This window comes from Canis aureus, chromosome 31 (genome assembly GCF_053574225.1).
Source record: "Canis aureus isolate CA01 chromosome 31, VMU_Caureus_v.1.0, whole genome shotgun sequence".
Taxonomy (NCBI): Eukaryota; Metazoa; Chordata; class Mammalia; order Carnivora; family Canidae; genus Canis; species Canis aureus.
In genome coordinates, this window is record NC_135641.1 from 39121548 (window position 1) to 39140743 (window position 19196).

Consider the following 19196-nt stretch of genomic DNA (forward strand, 5'->3'; position numbering starts at 1 on the left):
CGATACCTGGGAACAGTGGCAGAAAAATATCAGGGAGAGGTAAGTGTGAGGGACCCAAATGAAACAGCCATGAGTTGAAAATTGTAGATGCCTGTGATAGGTAAGTGGAGGTTGATCCTGTCTACTTTAAAACTTTATTTTAGTAACCTCTACCACCAACGTGAGGCTTGACCTCATGACCCCGAGATCAAGACTCCTATGCTCTTCTGACTGAGCCAGCCAGGTACCCCGAAAACTTTACATTTTGAAATAGAGACTCACAAAAATATCCAAAGAAATGGACAGGGAGGTTCGTGCACCCTTTGCTCTCCCTCAGCGTTGACATCTTGCATGACTCTAAGACAATACCAAAACCAGAAAATTTACATTGGTGCCATCAACTGGGCTTTTTCAGATCCCATCAGTTGTAGGAACACTTTGTGTGTGTGTGTGTGTAGTTCAATGCAGTTTTGCCACATGTAGCTTTACGTAACCAACGCAAGTCTCCCTGTGCTACTCCTTTTAGTCACACCTACCATCTACCCCATCTCCCGGTCCCTAACCTTTTTTCCCCAGCTCTATAATTTCGTTATTTCAGGGAAGTCATATAAATGGAATCTCATATGTGTAGCCTTTGGGGATTGGTTTTTTAACTCAGCATAACTCAAAGTCCATCCACATTGTCACATGCATCAATTTGTTGCTGAGCAGTATTGCCTAGTTCCATAGTTTAATCATTCACCCACTGAAGGATATTGGTCTGTTTCTGGTTTTTGGTTAGTTGTTCATAGATTTTGCCTATGTCATATAAACACAAGAGCATAGGTGCTCATGGAATTCACGGGAATGCCCAGAGAATGAAGAATACCACAATTCCCTAAAACAACCCCATCTACATGACCCAAAAGTTCCTCATCCTGATGACCTTCTTTTGGAGTAATATTAATTTCAAATCCTACGTATCGTTCAAGCAACGATTGCAATATAAATTACCAGTGTAGCAACAAGAAACCAAACATAATTTGCCCAAAGTGTGTCAGAATAGAAATGTGTAAAAAAAAAAAAAAAAAAAAAAAAAAGAATAGAAATGTGTGAGCAAACATTTCTGCTGTGCGATGAGTTTCATGCTCCTGCAACAGATAACCCAAAATTTCTAAAATCACTTAGAGCAAGACAAAGACCTTAATAAATCAGGTTTTACAGAGAATATTCCATGCCAAAAAAATGCCCAGAGGGTAATGTTCCCTTATTTTAATAATAGAAAATTTTACTTTATTTTAATAAGATGTGTTTTTGATACTGGGTTTCAATATTTTTGACCACTTTTTTTACCAAGATGCAGATATCTGTGACCATTTCTAGTGTTCATGGTTTATATCTGAGATAAAAAGCACCAGAACATAAAACAATAAACCGTGGAAGGGTACGCTTGCTGCTACAAATGCACATAGATCATATTAAGACACATATAATAGTAAAGGTAGTGTGAAACTGTCATAGCTAGTGCCTTTCACATTAGAATTTCACACACATACACACTCACTCACACTTATATTTAGAACATTTATCACGTAGGAAAAAAGAGGCAGAAAATTCCAGGGCAAGAAAAAAAAGGAAACGTATTACCAAAATCTAAACATTTTTGGCAGGCTTTCTACACAGTGAGTGAACTATACATCCAAAATAAATGGAAGTCCATGGAGGCAGGGCATCCTTGTCATTAGAGAGTAAAATCGTGCTTAGATTACTAGATACATATTTACAACGCTTTTTTTTTTAAGATTTTATTTACTTGTTCATGAGAGATACAGAGAGAGAGGTAGAGACACAGGCAGAGGGAGAAGGAGGCTCTATGCAGGGAGCCTGATGTGGGACTCGATCCCAGGACTGCAGGATCACACCCTGAGTCAAAGGCAGACACTCAACCACTGAGCCACCCAGGCGTCCCTTTACAACGCTTTTGTAACATGGGGCCAACCAAACAGCCCAGAAGCTGACACTCTGATTACACTGAATGAATGAATCTCATTCATGTTTTTTCCTATAGCGTAGTGACGCCTTGGGAGGCCACCCTACTGACCCTCGCCCAGGTCAAAGTGAATGCTGCCTCTGTGATCTTGCTGAAAATGTTCTAGTTCTTCCTCCTGTGAGGTGGGGAGGATCCATCTTTTCATGCCTATCTCAGTGATCTTGGAAAGTTTGGCGACAGCACGTAACAAGTGTCTAAACCAGCGTCCGCAATCCCGGGAGGTTGAGGGCCGAAGGCTGATATCCAGCTCGCTTAGCTCTTTGAGGAACCCCACGTTTTGGCAGAAGATGGCCCATCCTGCATCACAGATGCTGTCGTTATAGCTCAGGTCGAGCTTCTGCAGCTTGGCCAGATGACCCGCCTGTATCACCGATGCTGAAAAATAAAATGACACCGAATGCTAAAATACGAGGACACTTTCCCCAGTGGCTGTTTGCCGCTTCCAGTAACACAGTAGTTCCAAGATTAGTGATGACAAGACTGGTGGTTCCTAAGGATTTGTTACTGGCTAGCAGCTTTATCCAGGATGTCTGAAGTCACTTTAGGACCCAAGCCCACGTACAGCTTGAGGACTGTTTTTTTCCTTTCCAAATCCCACCCCAAAGAATATCTTTTTTGTCAAGTTTCTGCTCTTGGCTCCACTAGAGTTCCCAGCCCTGCCTGCAGACTCTAATTCAATGTGGGGAGTGGTGGCTCGCTGGCTTTAACCGAGGACCATTTGTCAAAGGTCCTCTTGCTGTTTGATGCTGTTGAATTGTCCACTGCTCACTCCACCATTCTTCATTCAGCAAGTATTTAACTGAGCACCTTTCACGTGCAAGATACACCTGGGTGATTTCTAAGTCACCTTAGGGACCTCCAGTTCATAGGACACTTCTCCCTTTGAGGAGCACACATCGCAGTACTACTAAAAGGGCACCTGCTAAATAGTAGTTGGTGATGAAGCTGAGAAAAGAGAGTCACAGGTGTGAGAGGAGCTAGGAGAGGCGCCCAAAGCAAGCCGCGCGTGCTTCCCTTGCCAGCAAATGCAGGCCTGGACTAGAGATCAGACGAGCGACACAGGGTCTCAGAGTTGGCAGGGGCCTCGGAGGTCTCCTCACTCAGCCTCCATGTCAGTGACCCGAGAGGACTCTGTCACAGCCTCCCTACTGGTGACCAGCCGGCTCCTGTCGGAAGCACCCCCCTCAGGTTGCACCAGCAAAGTGAGGTGGCTAAGGTAGTGCACGCTTGGTAGACCACAGTACAGTGTACCCATAACTTCTATATGTACCGGGAAACCAGAAAATTTACTTGACTTGCTTTTTTTTTTTTTTTTTTTTTTTTTGCAATATTTGCTTTATTGTGGTAGTTTGGAACCAACCCCATAATACCTCTGATATACGACTATATTTTGTTTATTTATCCTACAATATTATTGACTACAGTCTCTAAGCTATACTTTCCAACTGCGTGACTTATATATTTTTATACATCTTAGTTCCCTTTATCTATTTCACCCACTTGCCACCCACCTCCCCTCTGGTAACTATAAGTTTGTTCTCTGCATTAAGACTCTGTTTTTTGTCTTGTTTGTCTTGTATTTTTAGATTCCACATATAAATGAAATCATATAGTATTTGTCTTTCTCTGACTTATTTCACTCGGGATTATATCGTCTAAGTCCAACCATGTTGTCACAAATGGCAGGATCTCATTCTTAGGGCACCCGACCAGTTCAGTCCGTAGAGCATGTGACTTGATCTTGAGTTCAAGATCATTGAGGCGATGATCCCATCACTGGGTCGTAAGTTCAAGCCACATGTTGGGCACAGAGCTTACTTGAAAAATAAAGAAATAAAATGTGTGTATCAAAAAAAAACCAGGGATCCCTGGGTGGCGCAGCGGTTTGGCGCCTGCCTTTGGCCCAGGGCGCGATCCTGGAGATCCGGGATCGAATCCCACGTCGGGCTCCCGGTGCATGGAGCCTGCTTCTCCCTCTGCCTGTGTCTCTGCCTCTCTCTCTCTCACTGTGTGCCTATCATAAATAAATAAAAATTAAAAAAAAAAAAAAAAAACCAAACAAACAAACCTCTATTTTATGGCTAATACTCCAGTGTGTGTGTGTACCACGCTTTATCCATTTTTTTTTCACTCTTTATCCATTGATCAATCTGTAGGCGCTTAGGTTACTTCCTTATCTTGGATATTGTAAATAATGCTGGTATAAAATAGGGGTGCATATATCTTTTCAAACTAGTGTTTTTGTTTTCTTTGGGTAAGTACTTGTGGTAGGATTACTGGATCATATGGTATTTCTATTTTTAATTTTTTGAGGAACCTCTCTTTGGTTTCCCACAGTGGCTGCACCCATTTACACTTCCACCCACAGTGCATGAGTGTTTCTTTTCCTCCACATCCTCTCCAACACTCGCTATTTCTTGTCTTTTTTTTTAATCTTAGCCATTCTGACAGGTATGACACTTCATATTTTAAAGATTTTATTTTTAAGTAATCTCTACATCCAACATGGTGCTCAAACATACAACCCTAAGATCAAGAGTCACACGGTCTTCCACATGCCTAAGCCAGCCAGGCGCTCCCTTATTATGGTTTTGATTTGCATCTTCCTGATGATTATTGATGTTGAGCATCTTTTCAAGTGTCTGTTGGCCATCTGTATGTCTTCTTTGGAAAAATGTCTCTTCAGTTCCTCTGCCCATTTTGAAATTGAATCATTTGGGGTTTTTGGCATTGAATTATACAAATTCTTTATATATCTTGGATATTAATGCCTTATTGAATATATCATTTGCAAATATTTTCTCCCATTAAGTTGGCTTTTCACGTTTTTTGGTGGTTTCCTTCATTGTGCAAAAGCTTTTAATTTGTGTAGTTCCAGTAGTTTAATTTTGCTTTTTTTTTCCTTGCCCGAGGAGACATATCTAGAAAAATGTTGCTAAGGCTGATGTCAGAGAGATCACTGCCTATGTTTTCTTCCAAGAGTTTTATGGTTTCAGGTCTCACATTTAGGACTCTAATCCATTTAAAATTTTTGTGTGTGGTGTAAGAAAGTGGGTTCAGTTTTCCCAGCACCAGTCATTGAAGAGACTTTTTCCCATTGTTTTTTCTTGCCTCCTTTGTCAAGATTAGTTGCTCATATGAGCATAGATTTTTTTTCCCCTTGGGTCCTTCCTTGCTCTGTTCTGTTGCTCTACATGTCTATTTTTGTGCCAGTATCATACTGTTTAGATAACTACAACTTTGTAGTATATCTTGAAATTGGGGATTGTGATACTTCTTCTTTTGTTCTTTTTCATGATTGTTTGGCTATTCAGGATCTTCCATGGTTCCATACAAATTTTAGGATTATTTGTTCTAGTTCTGTGAAAAATGCTGTTGGTGTTTTCATAGGGATTGTATTTAAATCTGTAGATTGCTTTGGGTAGTACAGACATTTTAACAATATTTGTTCTCCCAGCCCGTGAGCATGGACTATCTTTCCATTTGTTTTCAATTTCTTTCATCAGTGTCCTATAGTTTCAGAGTATGGGTCTCTCACATCCTTGGGTAAGTTTATTCCTAGGTATTTTATTATTTCCGGTGCAATTGTAAATGGGATTATTTTCTTAAATTTCTCTTTCTGCTGTTTTATTATTAGTGTATAGTGTATAGGAATGCAACAGAATTCTGTATATTGTTTTTGTATCCTGCAGCTTTCCTGAATTCATCAGTTCTAATAGTTTTTGGTGGCATCTTTAGGGTTTTCTAGATATAATATTAGGTCATCTGCAAATAGTGAAAGTTTTACTTCTTCCTTACCAATTTGGATGCCTTTTATTTCTTTTTCTTGTCTGACTGCTGTGGCTAAGACTTCTATGTTGAATCAAAGTAGCAAAAGTAAACATCTTTCTCTTGTTCCTGAGCTTAGAGGAAAAGGTCTCCGTTTTTCACCACTGAGGATCATATTAGTTGTAGGTTTGACATATATGACTTTTATTACGTTGAGGTGTGTTACCTCTAATCACATTTTGTTGAGAGTTTTATGATGACTGAATATTGAATCTTGTCAAATGTTTTTTTCTGCATGTCCTGAGATGATTATATGATTTTTGAGATGATCATATTACTGTATTTTAAAGGAAATCCCAGACATAATTTTAATTTTCCTGTGCTGTTTGAATTTTCTAATCATGTGAGTATCCTAATTATTTCACTATTTTATACTTATTACATATTTTTAAAATCTGGGTAATAAGATCGTAGGCTATGGAAATACTTTTATAGTTTACTCTGAGAAAGTGCTGTTATTTATAAAAGAAAAAAATAAGCTACAAGTGATTAGGAAATTCTTAAAGAACATTTGTTAAAATAATCCAAGCAATATAAAAGTGGCAGTAGCAACTGCACATAGTAATAGTACTTGTCAGTCACTAAAAATTTTTTGGAGGGGTGCTCATTGCTTTGGAGATCTGGTGGCTGATGTCTGCAGAGTGCTCAGATGTGGGCACAAGGGTAGATGAAAGACACAGATGTATTCTCCAATTCCCTGTTTCCAATGGGAAGTGGACAATACAGGGGTGATTTTAGGGGATTTTTAGGAAACGTATTATATCCTCTGGAATCCTGCATTGCAAAAGCTATTCCTTATTCAAATCTCTTTCCATCTTTCTAAATTGACATGGAGAAAGGGTCAGATTGATGGTAGCATGTCTTTAAACCCCTCTCTTCCCCTTTTTCTAATAAAGAGAGAATGAACCTCTATTCTAAGCCTTCAGCTGGCAACAGTCTAATAACATCTGTCTATGAGAAGTGATACCCATATTTCAGTGATGGTGATGGTCAGTCTCCTGTTTAAATAAAAGCATTTAAGAGTCAATATAAAAAGAAAAAAGTAAGAGTGTGGGTGCCACGTGGACAGGGCAAACTTTGTGAAGGGAGATGCTAGGTTACTGAAGTCTGAGTGTCCCGGAGCTGTCCTGGAGCTGCACAGGACACAAGACTGTCCTGTGTGGGGAAGGTGAGGCGCTGACGTTGGGATGACCCACTGCGGTGTCTATGCCCATCGCTCCCTCTGTGGAAGGCCCCCCCCCCCGCCCCTGTCTTCCTGGCTCTGGAACTGCCCTTATGCATTTTCACCCTTATCTCTCCTAAGCAGAGAGAAGGGAAGGTGTGCAGAGGGCTCCGCCGGAGGCCTTGCTGCGCTCCCACCTCCCTTCCCTGCGCCGCAGGTGCACTGGGCTCCCGTGCCCACCGGACTGCGCGGGGACCAGTAGGTACAAACCCAGGAGGGCCACGTCCTCCGTCACCAGGGCACAGCTGCTCAGTCTCAGCACTCGAAGGGCCGTCAGGAACTTCAGCATTTCCAGAAGCAACTTCAGGTTGCCACCAACACATTTATTCCAAGAAAGGTCGACCATTTCCAGAGCAGGCAGGTAGGTGGAGGCTTCGGCTAAAATTGATACAGAACAGCGATCACTTAGGCTTCCGTCTTTGGAACTGAGGAACCTGGGGCAGCAGAGGACTGTAACTGAGATAAGGAAGCTGCGGAGACCGTTTTCTTTTGCCTGAAATTCATGACCACAACCTAAGTTGTCTATTTTTATTGGGCAGAAATGTTGGAAACTTTAGAAAAGTAAAACTCGATTAAGTGGAATTCACAACCAGCTGGGATTTTTCTCCTTTGGTTCCCATCGAAGAGGAGGAAGAGGCAAAGGATTTGGACAGTTGGTGGAGATTTCCAGAACGTGTCCTGGTTTTACATATTCCCGGGTAGGTCGTGGCTGAAGCTCAGTGCCGAGGGTCAAACCTGCTCAGGACTGAAATACCAAAGCGTGTCTGCGCCTCCCTCCCTGCAGCTACAGAGACAAGGCGGGAACTAGTGAATTCTGGAGAGATTTTAAAAGGAGATTGAAAGAGGTTCTACTTAATTCTCAGTTACCCCAATGTTGAAATTAACCCAAACAGCTTATTCCCTAGATATAGTTAATTATGCTTTAATTCCACTCTTCTTTCTAAAGAATAACAGGTGTTATTCTTTAGAAGGGGCAAATATATATCCATTTATAGTATCTAATAAGGGGATCTCAGGGCACCTGGGGAGCTCAGTGGTTGAGCATCTGCTCAGGTCGTGATCCCGGGGTCCTGGGATTGAGTCCCTCTCTGCCTCTCTCTCTCTGTGTCTCTCATGAATAAATATATAAAATCTTAAAATAAAAAGAAAAAATGCCTCCGACCTGCATGGTACAGAGACTTATGAATAAGAAATGGAATTTTTCTTCTAAAAGTGATGTGGAGAAATCTATGTTTACTTGATTTACTTCTTTTTGTTTGTTTTTGAGAGTGAGAGTATAGGCATGTAAGGAGGGCAGGGCAGAGGGTGAGGGCGCATCCTAATCAGGCTCAGGCCCAGCAGGGAGCCGACACAGGGCTCAATCGCATGACCCTGAGATCATGACCTGAGCCAAAATCAAGTCAGACGCTTAACTGACTGAGCCACCCAGGCGTCCCTACTTGATTTACTTCTTAATTCAAATTGAATGATAGGTTTATTTCAGATGATATAATTTAATGTAATACCTACTTGATGATGATTCATTATGCAGCAGTAATTGGGAAGAGCTCTATCTTCTGATCGCAGAAGACACAAAATTAAAAACAAAAATTTCTTTAAAAAATATCCAGCTTTGAGGGGCTCCTGAGTGGCTCAGGGGTCAAGCATCTGCCTTCGGCTCAGGGCGTGATCCCGGGGTCCTGGGATCGAGTCCCACATGGGGCTCCCTGCATGGAGCCTGCTTCTCCCTCTGCCTATGTCTCTGCCTCTCTGTCTCTCTCATGAATAAATAAATAAAATCTTCAAAAAATATATATCCAGCTTCTTCCAACTAGAGGCATCATGTTGTCTCTAAATTTATTTTTTTGTAGAACTTCCCTAAATGGACATTATCCTGAGCAGTGGAATGTATCGTGTGTGTGTATGTGTGTGTGTGTGTGTGTGTGTGTGTGTGTTTGGGTTTACCTAATCATTTTGGGGATTACAGACTCCTTTGAAAAGTTTGTTTACTTGCTTAACTAATATGCAGAAATACCTAAAATGTGGTTAAGGCTGTGCAGTGAAGATAGGCACAAGCCTTGCCTTCCAGGAGGTTTATAAAATGGGGGAAATAGATACATTGAGAAAAAACACACAAATAAATACGTTCTTACAAATTCTAATAAAGGCTATAAAAAAAGATACAGGGGATCCTAATTTAGATCAGAGAGGCGGGCAGCCCGAGTGGCTCAGCAGTTTAGCGCCGCCTTCAGCCCAAGGCCTGATCCTGGAGACCAGGATCGAGTCCCACATCAGGCTCCCTGCATGGAGCCTGCTTCTCCCTCTGCCTGTGTCTCTGCCTCTCTCTCTCTCTCTGTACCTCTCATTAACAAATAAATAAAATCTTAAAAAAAAAATTTAGATCAGAGAGGCTGTCTTAACAGGGAGCATTTACACTGAGACCTGAAGTCAGAGCCTCCCAGGAAGGAACAGGAGGTAGGCAGGGGTGGGAGACATTCCATCCAGAGAACAGGAAGGCCTGGAGAGGAGGGAGAGCTCAGAGAGGGGAAGGAACCAAAGGAAACCAGCTGAGACTGGTTCAGGGAGCAAGGGGGAGAGTGGCCGAGAGGTCCTGGGGCCACATCACCTGAGGCCTTTTAGGCCCCCTGGAGAAATATGGATTTTACAAGGGATGCTATGGGCTGCCATGGTGTCTTTTTAAACTGGGTAGTGATAAGATCCAATTTACTTTGTAAATGAAATGGATAGATTCTCTCCCCATAGTTAATATTAACAACTAATGTTCACTGAGCATTTACTATGTGCCAGGCACCTTTCCAAGAACTTTACAGGTGTCAGCACATTTAATTATTACAACCCCACGAAGTATCTATTACTATTCCATTTTACATTTTACAGACAGAGATGTTAAGTATCTCAGGTCACAAGAGCCGAGCCAGGACTGGAGTTTTAGGCAATCTGACAGCAGGTGCTGTGGAGCCAGAGAATGTACCACCCGCGTCCCCCGCAAAGTAACCACAGTCGACTTTGGGGAGTTCACAGCCCCCTCCCCCAGGCGCAGCCCCCCACGGACCCTCTGACCCAGGTGAAGAACTCCAGATCTGAAAGGTACATATCTTGCAGCTTTTCCCCATCCAGATGTGGGGACAAGACGAGCAATGCTGTGAGAGGGGTGGGCGTAGTTCACAGCAGGAACCAAGTCTGTGCGGCTGAACAAAGTACTTGGGCCAAAAGGGGGACGAGTGTGCCCTAACTACAGAGCTTTTGGAAGTCGAAGAGAATTATATGCATTCATTTCTGTTAACAGATATTAATAACTAGCTTACTTTATTGATAGGACATATTTATTTCATGAGTCATAGCCCATAAAACAATTCATTTTTCATGAAGTGTCAGCTGGCATATAACACCCGAGCATTAGAGAGGAGCACTCTGTTTTCATCCTCATCCAGGGAGCACCAGGATGCAAGCCTGCTGGCCTGCGTGTGTGCCTAAAAACAGAGTTGACCAGCCAGGCCGGAGGCTGCAACCCCCAAAAGGTTTCCTTGCAAGGTTGGTTGGTACCTGGGAATTTGGGGTTTAGACGTGTTGCAACCATTCCTTACCTAGTACGAGTGGCTTGCTGAGCCTAAACTGTGTGTCTACCCGTTATATGGCTTACGCTGCACACCTGCTTTCCTTCTGGGCCGGGAAACATGACCTGTGACGGCACGTGTCCCCAACAAAAGCCCCATACGGAAGGCTCAGGGGAGCTTCTCTGGAAGGCATCATTTCCCACGTGTTGTCAGAAGTCGCCGGGACAGTGAAGGGTGTCCTGCGTGACTCCACTGGTGGAGGCCTCTTGGAAGCTTGTAGCTGGCTTCCTCTACACTTCGCGCCACTCACCGTTCCCTTGGCTGATTTTGCTTTGTATCCTTTGGTTGTAAGAAATCGCAGCAGTGAGTAGTACAGTGATACGCTGAGAGCTGTGAGTCTTCCTAGGGAATCTCTGAACTGAAAGGTTGTCCTGGGACCCCCTCCCCCCCCCAATGCTCTCCACCTGGGTGGTGAATTCTGTAAAATGACGCAAAGTCCTGTGCCTCAAAACATCTCCCTCTCCTTGCAGATGATGTTCTTGCCCCCGAAGAGACAGACATTCCAGATTCTGTAGCCCCTTGACCAAGGCCAGACTGCATCCGTGACCTCAAGCAGGTCCGGAGTCCTAGACAGGACAACGAATCCTGCCAGAAAGTAGGTGCTGGGCAGTCAGCTAGGCTCGCACACTAGTGATTGCCTCAGTTTCCCCGCAGACTCCCGGCAGCCCGGTTTGTGCTGGCACCTGGAGAAACCTGGACCTCCAGAGTTGGCTGCATGCACTTTGGATTTTTAATGTTCAATTCGCAAATGCCAGAATCATTCATCTGGCCTTCAGAAGGCCACTTTTAAGAGAGCACATTTCCTGAAAAGCAGACAAATTGGTGCTTCACGGTTTTGCCTGTGGCTGAGTGTAGGGATGAAATTCCTGTGTAGGGAGTATGTGTTCTCACGTGTTGCTGTACGTGCCTGCGGGGGCCTGGCGAATTCTCTTACCCAGGGCGGTGAAGGTCTCGCTCTCCAAAGCACAACCGTTGACCAGTAAGGACCTCAGGGCCGGCAAGAATCGGAGTCGGCTGAGTAGGTTTTCAGAAGAGCTGCCCATCTTTCTGTTGGCAGATAAATCCAACTCTTGAAGTCTTGACAGTAAAGGGATTACCTGGGCTGTTAAAATGTCAGCAGTGACACGTTTGAGGCTGATTATGTGGGTCCCACAATCCCCTCCCTTGCACAACCTTACACACACACACACACACACACACACACCAGCTACGCTTGGGCTGCTTCCAAGCCTCTCTCCAAGCTAGACATTAGGAGCAAAGGCCTTGGATGCAGAACCGGGTTCTCGTCCTGCCTCTGCTGCTAAAGAACTGTGGGATTTCAGGAAAGTGACTTCACTTCTCTCAACCTCAGTTATCGTAATAACAACAATAATAACAGTACTTCGCAGGGTCATTGGGAAGGTCAAATGTCCTGGTATATGGAAGGTACTTGGTACATTGCCTGACACACATTAGCTGCTCAATTAGTGCTCGATACCATCATTCTTTTCTCTGAATAAAGTACTGAGTATGAGGGAGGCAGTGAAGTCAGGCAGTCAGGACCGATGGCTGTCGGTGACAGTGCTGGCGTGGTGGCCTGAGGGCCCTGCGGGGCCAGGAGCCACCCCTGCCATCCCGTCTTCCTGCTACCTTTCCTGCCTGCAGGCCTTTGCCCTGGCTCCTTCCGGTGTGGGAAATGCTGGGGTCTCTGTGGGGCTGGCTCAAGTCCTCAGAGCCTTCCAGGGCCCCCCGAGCCACATCACCCCTCGGCCACTATCAGATCACCCTAGCAGAGGTGAGCTCTGTGTGTGAGGCCCGCTTCCTGCCCAGAGTGTGCAGCAGAATCTAGGCCACGGGAGGCATGGACATTTGTGGAAGGCGGGGGAAGGAGGATGGGAAGGCAAGAAAGGCAGGCAGGTGGGATCCCAGCGGAGGTAACCGCTTCTTCCCCTTGCAGCCCCCCTAGCACTCTGCTCTTCACCATGCGGTTGGTTTATGTCCGCCCTACCAGGCTGGGGCTCCTGACGGTGACTTTCCCTTAGCCGGTGGCACAGTGCCTCGTACCATTAGATGATTAATCAAAAGCTGTTGGCTAGGGGCGCCTGGGTGGCTCAGTGGTTGAGCGTCTGCCTTTGGCTCAGGGTGAGATCCCAGGGTCCTGGGATCGAGTCCCACATGGGGCTCCCTGCTGAGTAGGGAGCCTGCTGCTCCCCCTGCTGTGCTAGTAAGTAAGTAAATAAATAAATAAACAAATAAATAAATAATTCGTCAAATAAATAAATAAAATCGTTAACAAAAAAAGGCTGAACTATTCTCAGTTTTCAAATAGTTGGGAGCCTAAAATGTCATTTAGCAGGTCTAACATACAGATGTTAGACCTAAGAACCTATTTTATTGTTCTCCTTCCCAAATGGTACTAAAAACAACTAAAAAATTCCTTTACTCCTGTTCTTAACTCATTGATTGATGCATCCAATCATATTCAGCAAGCATTTCCTGGGTGCCGGCTGGGTGCCAGCCCCTGTACCTGACCAAAGGAGAGACCTGGAGGTGCTCCTTCAGTGGGGCCCATGATCCGGAGAGGGAGCAGGGACGAAGGCCCCAGGGACAGAAGGTCAGCACAGACAAGGGCCGGGGTGATGTCGAGGGGGGAAGGGCTAGCGAATGAGGTCGGAAGGGCAGAGAGGGAACAGGGAGACCGTTTGGACTTGCGACAATCTGGGCATGAGATGACAGTGGCCCGGACCAGGGTAGCAGAGGTCTAGAGGGTGACCTGGGGTCAGATTCGGGAGGCATTTTGAAGGTTCATTGTGGCCACAGAAGGGATAAAGCCCTCGGCCCCAGGCTGTGCCTGTGCTGTTCGTTGTGGGCAACGGCATTTCTCTAGCACGTGCCTTAATTGCAGGATTGTGCCGACTGTGCAAAGCAAGCGTAGGCACCTGAGGTCATAATGGACCCCCCAGGCACCCCCCAAATTCTTCTGTGATTTCATTTGTATCTCAGGGGCTTGACTTCACTTTTGGCTATAAAACAGAGTCATTTCGAAACAGCAACAAACACATATTCAAAATTTCTCCGCCAAGTGCCACGTCCATCGTCTACAGACCCGCGCGGGAGGAGCTTAGACTCCCCGGCGTTACGGGGCACCTCGTCGTGCCGAATACAAGACTGGGGCATTCACTGGGCTTTTAGGACTTGACGCCTTTGAGGACTTCATAAACACCAAGTTTAGGGGGACACCCCAGATTTGCCAAGTTCCAAACCTCTACTGAGGTTCCAAAAGCCCTTCCTTGGGCCCCGCGGTTCACACTTACTCAGAGACGCCACGTCGGCGGCCGTTAGCGAGCACTGGTGAAGATCCAGGACTTCTAGATGCTCCAGCGCGGCCAGCTGAGCTGAGGAGTCTTCAAAACCTCCACCCAGCTCCTTGTTGCAGGAAAGGTCTAAGTTCTTCAGTTCACACAAGTACCGAAAAGCAGCATCTACGAAGAGAGTCAGTAGTAGAGAGTCATTCTGACAGGTTATAGGGTGGGAGGCAGGCGTGGAACAGGGGAGTGGGCAGGTGTGTAGGAGGAAGATCGAGAAGGCACACTGGGTTGAGAAAAGCCAAGACGGAGGCAGAACTTTAGACTTCCTGCCAACTGGCCCTCTTTGGACTTGACAGTGGCTTCAAACACACGCCCCGCACACTCTGATCTGCACAGAGCGCCAAGGCCTTTGGTAGGACCCTGCAACTGATGGTGCTCCCCCTCCTACCCTGGAGCACTGGCATTTCACAGAATCCTAGGCTCGCTCACACTGCCAGCGAGAAGGATATTATGGGCTCTGAAAGTCGGAGGGGAAAACACAATTTCATTTCATGTTCTCCCTACAGATGCCACTGATGCTATTCTTTTATCTGTACCAAGTCCTTCCTACTAACTGAGCATAAAATAATGCTGACATTTTCCAAAGCAAGGGGGAAATGGAGAGCTTTAGGAGCACGAGTAACTTTTCTTTTGCCCAGTGTCTATCTCAAACCCAAAATAGCCTGGCCTTTTCAGAGGCAGCCATTTTAAAAGGTTATTTTTATAATCATGGAAGCATACCCTTGCCATAAAAGATTTAGAGAAGAATAAGACAAAGAAGATATAAATTGCCCATAATCTTATATTTTGTTGAATTTTCTAACAGCTTAAAAAATTAAATATAGGGACGCCTGGGAGGCTCAGTGGTTGAGCATATGCCTTCGGCTCAGATTGTGATCCTGGGACCGAGTCCCATATTAGGCTCCCTGCAGGGAGCCTGCTTCTCCCTCTGCCTACGTCTCTGCCTCTCCCTGTGTGTCTCTCATGAGTAAATAAATAAGATAAAATAAATTGAATATAAACTAAAATGACACATGCATATAAAAACCTCAGTTGTTGCTAACTCACCCAATAGTCGGACACTGTCTTGTGATAATCCACATGAATGCAACTTCAGTACTTTCAGATTTGAGGTACTTCTTAACCCCTGAGCAATACTGTTCAGACTGGCACCGATGTTTCTGTTAATGGAAAGATCAAGTACTTCGAGATTTTGCATCATGGGCAGCAAGTCACCTAGAGGGAGGTGAATCCAAACAAGAAGAGCAACTCAGTAAAAATGCAGGGTGTGAATGTTAGGGCAAGAGGGGGGCAGCCTCCTGTGACCCTGGGGGGTACAGTGAGCCACTCTTCCAACTCAGGGTAAGAGAAAGCACAACCCACGTTGACTCTCAGGCTGCCTCATCATGGGGCCTGTTCACATTAATTTTCTGGAAAGGACTCTTCCAAATTCCACTTACCCACAAAGGTCCCATCTTCTGATGTGAGGTCACAATCCACAAGCTCAAGCGTGTGTATTCTACTCCCTTTTTGGAACTTCTGGAGGATCAGAGGCAAGTTTCCTCCCACCCTACTGTTCCAGGACAAGCTCAGCTCCTCCAGTTCAGGTATTGCCTCGAGTGCTTCTCCTGTTACAAAACAGCCCAAAGACTGGGTTGACTGCTGACCCACAGAGCAGGGGACCCACTTCAAAATCAGTACAACCATTACCATGGGATAATAATGGCTGGGCCAGGGACTGGTTGGGGGCAGAGGAACAAGGCAAAGAAAAGGACCCAGCTGCTACCTGTTCCCAGCAGGGTGAGCCTCTATATCTACAGGCACAGCAGTTCTGGTCCCTCCAAAATTCAGAAGTCACACCCATGTGCGAAAATCACTGTAGCAAAAACTCCACCTGTCAGTAGGGAGGTTTCACGGAGTTATTTCTGTGGTAGCAAATATTTGTACTATTCCAGCTAACTTTCTCTCCTCCACCTTGCCTGGGGCCAGCATCGTGGGGAAGCTAGGCCAGGGGATGAGGTGGGGCAGACAGGGCGCCGGCTGCCACAGGGGTGAAGCTCACTTTGACATCAAGAGTATCACATGCAACTGAACAGAGCGCTGCAGAGAACAGGTCACACCGCACAAGGGGCTGGCAGCTGGTAGCAGGCGTGCAGCCCTGGGGGGGTAGAGGAGGATGGGGGGGGCTTGGCATTTCGGAAACCCACCCGCCTGGGAGGCTGGGAGGGGACAGGGAAGCGACCAGGGGAAATCAGCCTTTGGGAATGGCCTCCACTACCTTGTGCAGAGCAGAGAGGCACCTGCATGGAAAATGCACTTTCTCAACGTGCAGAGTCAATCTCAACACTGGACAAGTAAGAGTATTGGAAAGTCCCCCGTGTCTTGAAGCCTCTTCTCCACTGTCCACTTCTGTGCCTGGATTACTTATTACCACTGGTTATTCACTGTGTGGACTCAGGTTTCAAGAGCCCAGGAGCCACATGTTTAAATGCGTGTTCTCCCAGCACGGGTGGCATTTTGTGTGCCATTGCCGGTCCATTGGGGTGGCTTTCTAGAGCCCTGAAGCATTCCCCAGGGTCAGAGACAGAGAGTACGTGGCCGATTAGCCCTGTCTGCAGCGTCCATGTCCTGGGCGGTCCTGCATCTATCATCCTACACTGAGCGACTGTAACAGGTACAATAATGTCAGAATGCCTCCTCATTTATGGTCTCTTCTCCTTAAGCCATTTACTCTCCCTGCACCCCATCTGCCATCAAGGCTAAGGGAAATCCCTTCTGATGGGGGAAGATGCAGAAGCCCCTCCAGAGAGGAGAGGGACTCTGGGAGAGGGGGCCGGTTACAAAACATCAAAGCAACAAAGATGCAGACCCTCTCCTGAACCGGGTAAGTTTAGAACAAGTCCCAAGGCAGAAATCCCAATTCTTGATTTCCTAAGGACAGAAGATATCTCTTAAAAAAAAATAAAATAAAATAAAAAAATAAAAAAAAAAGATTAATCCTAGAAAGTAAACAGACTACATTTTCTTTTCATGCCTGAGTAGCAGTGAGTTAAATTCGCAACTCCACTACACAACAACCAGCTGCTAACCAGTGGGGCTAAACTGATCACATAAAACCACTGCACGTTAATTCTGAATGAGGGAATAGAGAGAGGAGGAACTATCCACCGTTGGGCACATACTATGTGCCAGGCATGTAGTAAGTGCTTCACAGAAATTATTTAATCCTCACCATAGTTTTTTGAGGTTGATATCAAACCCTTTTCAGAGATGAGAGCTGAGGCTCAGGAAGGTTAAATAATTTGTCCATGGCCACAAAGCTAGCTGGAAGTGGGGGTTAGAATTTTGAACAAAGACCTGGGCAGCTCCAAGATGCATGGTGTTTCTCCGCTACAGGAAGGGTGGGCTGGGGGCATCAACTGACCCTGATTTTTCTACAGAGGGTTCTGAGAGAAGACATTTGACATGAATTGTGTTGTTTTTATAGAAATCTTTGCCGAGATGTAAATGCTCAAAACATGCCACTGAAATAAGACACGTCAGACCAAAAGAATTGTTAAAAATATGAATGGCATCCAAAACCAGCAAGGATTGTAATAAAAGAGTTGGGTTAGTAGCATGACACGTTTTATCCTACACTCTATGTCATTCTATGTTGGGTATATAACGTAATTGAGGCTCTAGTTCTATTTAAGGCATTGCTTTTAATGTAAAAATCTTGTTTTGATCCATTTTTTAAAATGAGAGTGGACGGCATCAGGGATACACAAGTGAAAAACACAACAAGATACTGCCTCACACCTGTCAGAATGGCTAAAATGTGCAAGTCAGGAAATGATGACGTCGGTGAGGATGAGGAGAAAGGGGAACTCTCTTGCCCTGGTGGTGGGAATGCAAGCTGGTGCAGCCACTCTGGAAAACAGTGAGGAGGTTCCTCAAAAAGTTGAAAATTGGGCTACCCTATGACCCAGCAATTGCACTACCGAGTTTTTACCCCAAAGACACAGGGGCACCTGCACCCCAACGTTCACAGCAGCAATGTCCACAATAGCCAAACTATGGAAAGAGCCCAGATGTCCACTGACAGATGAATGGGTAAAGAAGATGTGGTCTATATATACACAGTGGAATGCTACTCAGCCATCCAATAAAAAAGAACTCTTGCTATTTGCAATGACATGGATGGACTTAAAGGGTATTACACTTAGCAAAATAAGTCAATCAGAGAGAAAGACAATTATATGATCTCGCTCCTATGTGGAATTTAAGAAACAAAGCAGAGGATCATAGAGGAAGAGAGGAAAAAATAAAACAAGACACAATCAGAGAGGGAGACAAACATGAGAGGCCCTTAATCATAGGAAACAAACTGAGCATTGCTGGAGGGGGGGGGTGGGGCACAGGGTAACTGGGTGATGGGACATTGAGGAGGGCATGTGGGCATGTGATGTAATGAGCGCCGAGTGTTAATATAAGACTGATGAGTCACTGACCTCTACTTCTGAACCTGATAATACATTATATGTTAACTAATTGAATTTAAATAAAATTTTTAAAAAATAACATTGCATAATTTTTTTAAGTGGGAGCAGAAAAATTTAGAAGAGAATGTTGCAGAATTGGAAGATAATCATTACCTACCCCAACTCCTCAATTTCATAGACAAGCAACAGACCGAGAGTAAGCAAATTTGCCGAATTATCTCCATTTAAAATCCATGAGAGCAGGTGTCCATCTGGCCAGCCCTGTTCCCTTCTCTGTCCTGGGGCTTACCACAGTGCTAGGTACAGGCTACCCAGCTTTTTAGAAGTTATACAAGTGCTCAGCATGGCCTTCCATCACCCATGTGCTCTCATCCATGAGCACCCGAGGGGGTGTGACCCAGATAGTTTGCCCTTGACTCTTCAAAGCTGCTTCCAGGGAAGCATTCATCATACCCAGGGCTCGAACATCATCAGTGGTAAGTCTGCAACTTCCCAGCCTCAGGATTTTTAGCTTGCTGACAAGATGCATTTGCTGGGTGATTGAACGGAGGGTTCCGCCGACAAAATCATTCCAGGAAATATCCAGTGTTTCCAAGTCTGGGAGAAGAGGCAGCATGGCAACTGGAGGTGAACAAAAGAAAATATGGATTTGCATATGTAATGTGCAACTGGTAGTAAATAGGATCCAATGCCTATTGCCCTGTAAGAGAGAAG

General features: G+C 45.2%; 1 protein-coding gene across 2 annotated transcripts in view; it reads right to left on the bottom strand.

Moving 5' to 3' along the window:
- Positions 1-1747: 1747 nt before the first annotated feature.
- LRRC31 (leucine rich repeat containing 31) overlaps positions 1748-19196 on the bottom strand; it is a 115946-nt gene continuing 98497 nt past the window's right edge. For both annotated transcript variants that reach the window (XM_077880283.1, XM_077880284.1), the window contains 7 exons: positions 18936-19103; positions 15459-15626; positions 15067-15234; positions 13966-14133; positions 11607-11774; positions 7269-7436; positions 1748-2383 (listed from right to left, as the gene is read on the bottom strand). In XM_077880283.1, coding sequence (XP_077736409.1) covers positions 2052-2383; positions 7269-7436; positions 11607-11774; positions 13966-14133; positions 15067-15234; positions 15459-15626; positions 18936-19103 — 1340 coding nt within the window. In that variant the 3' untranslated portion in view covers positions 1748-2051. The remainder of the gene's footprint in view (positions 2384-7268; positions 7437-11606; positions 11775-13965; positions 14134-15066; positions 15235-15458; positions 15627-18935; positions 19104-19196) is intronic.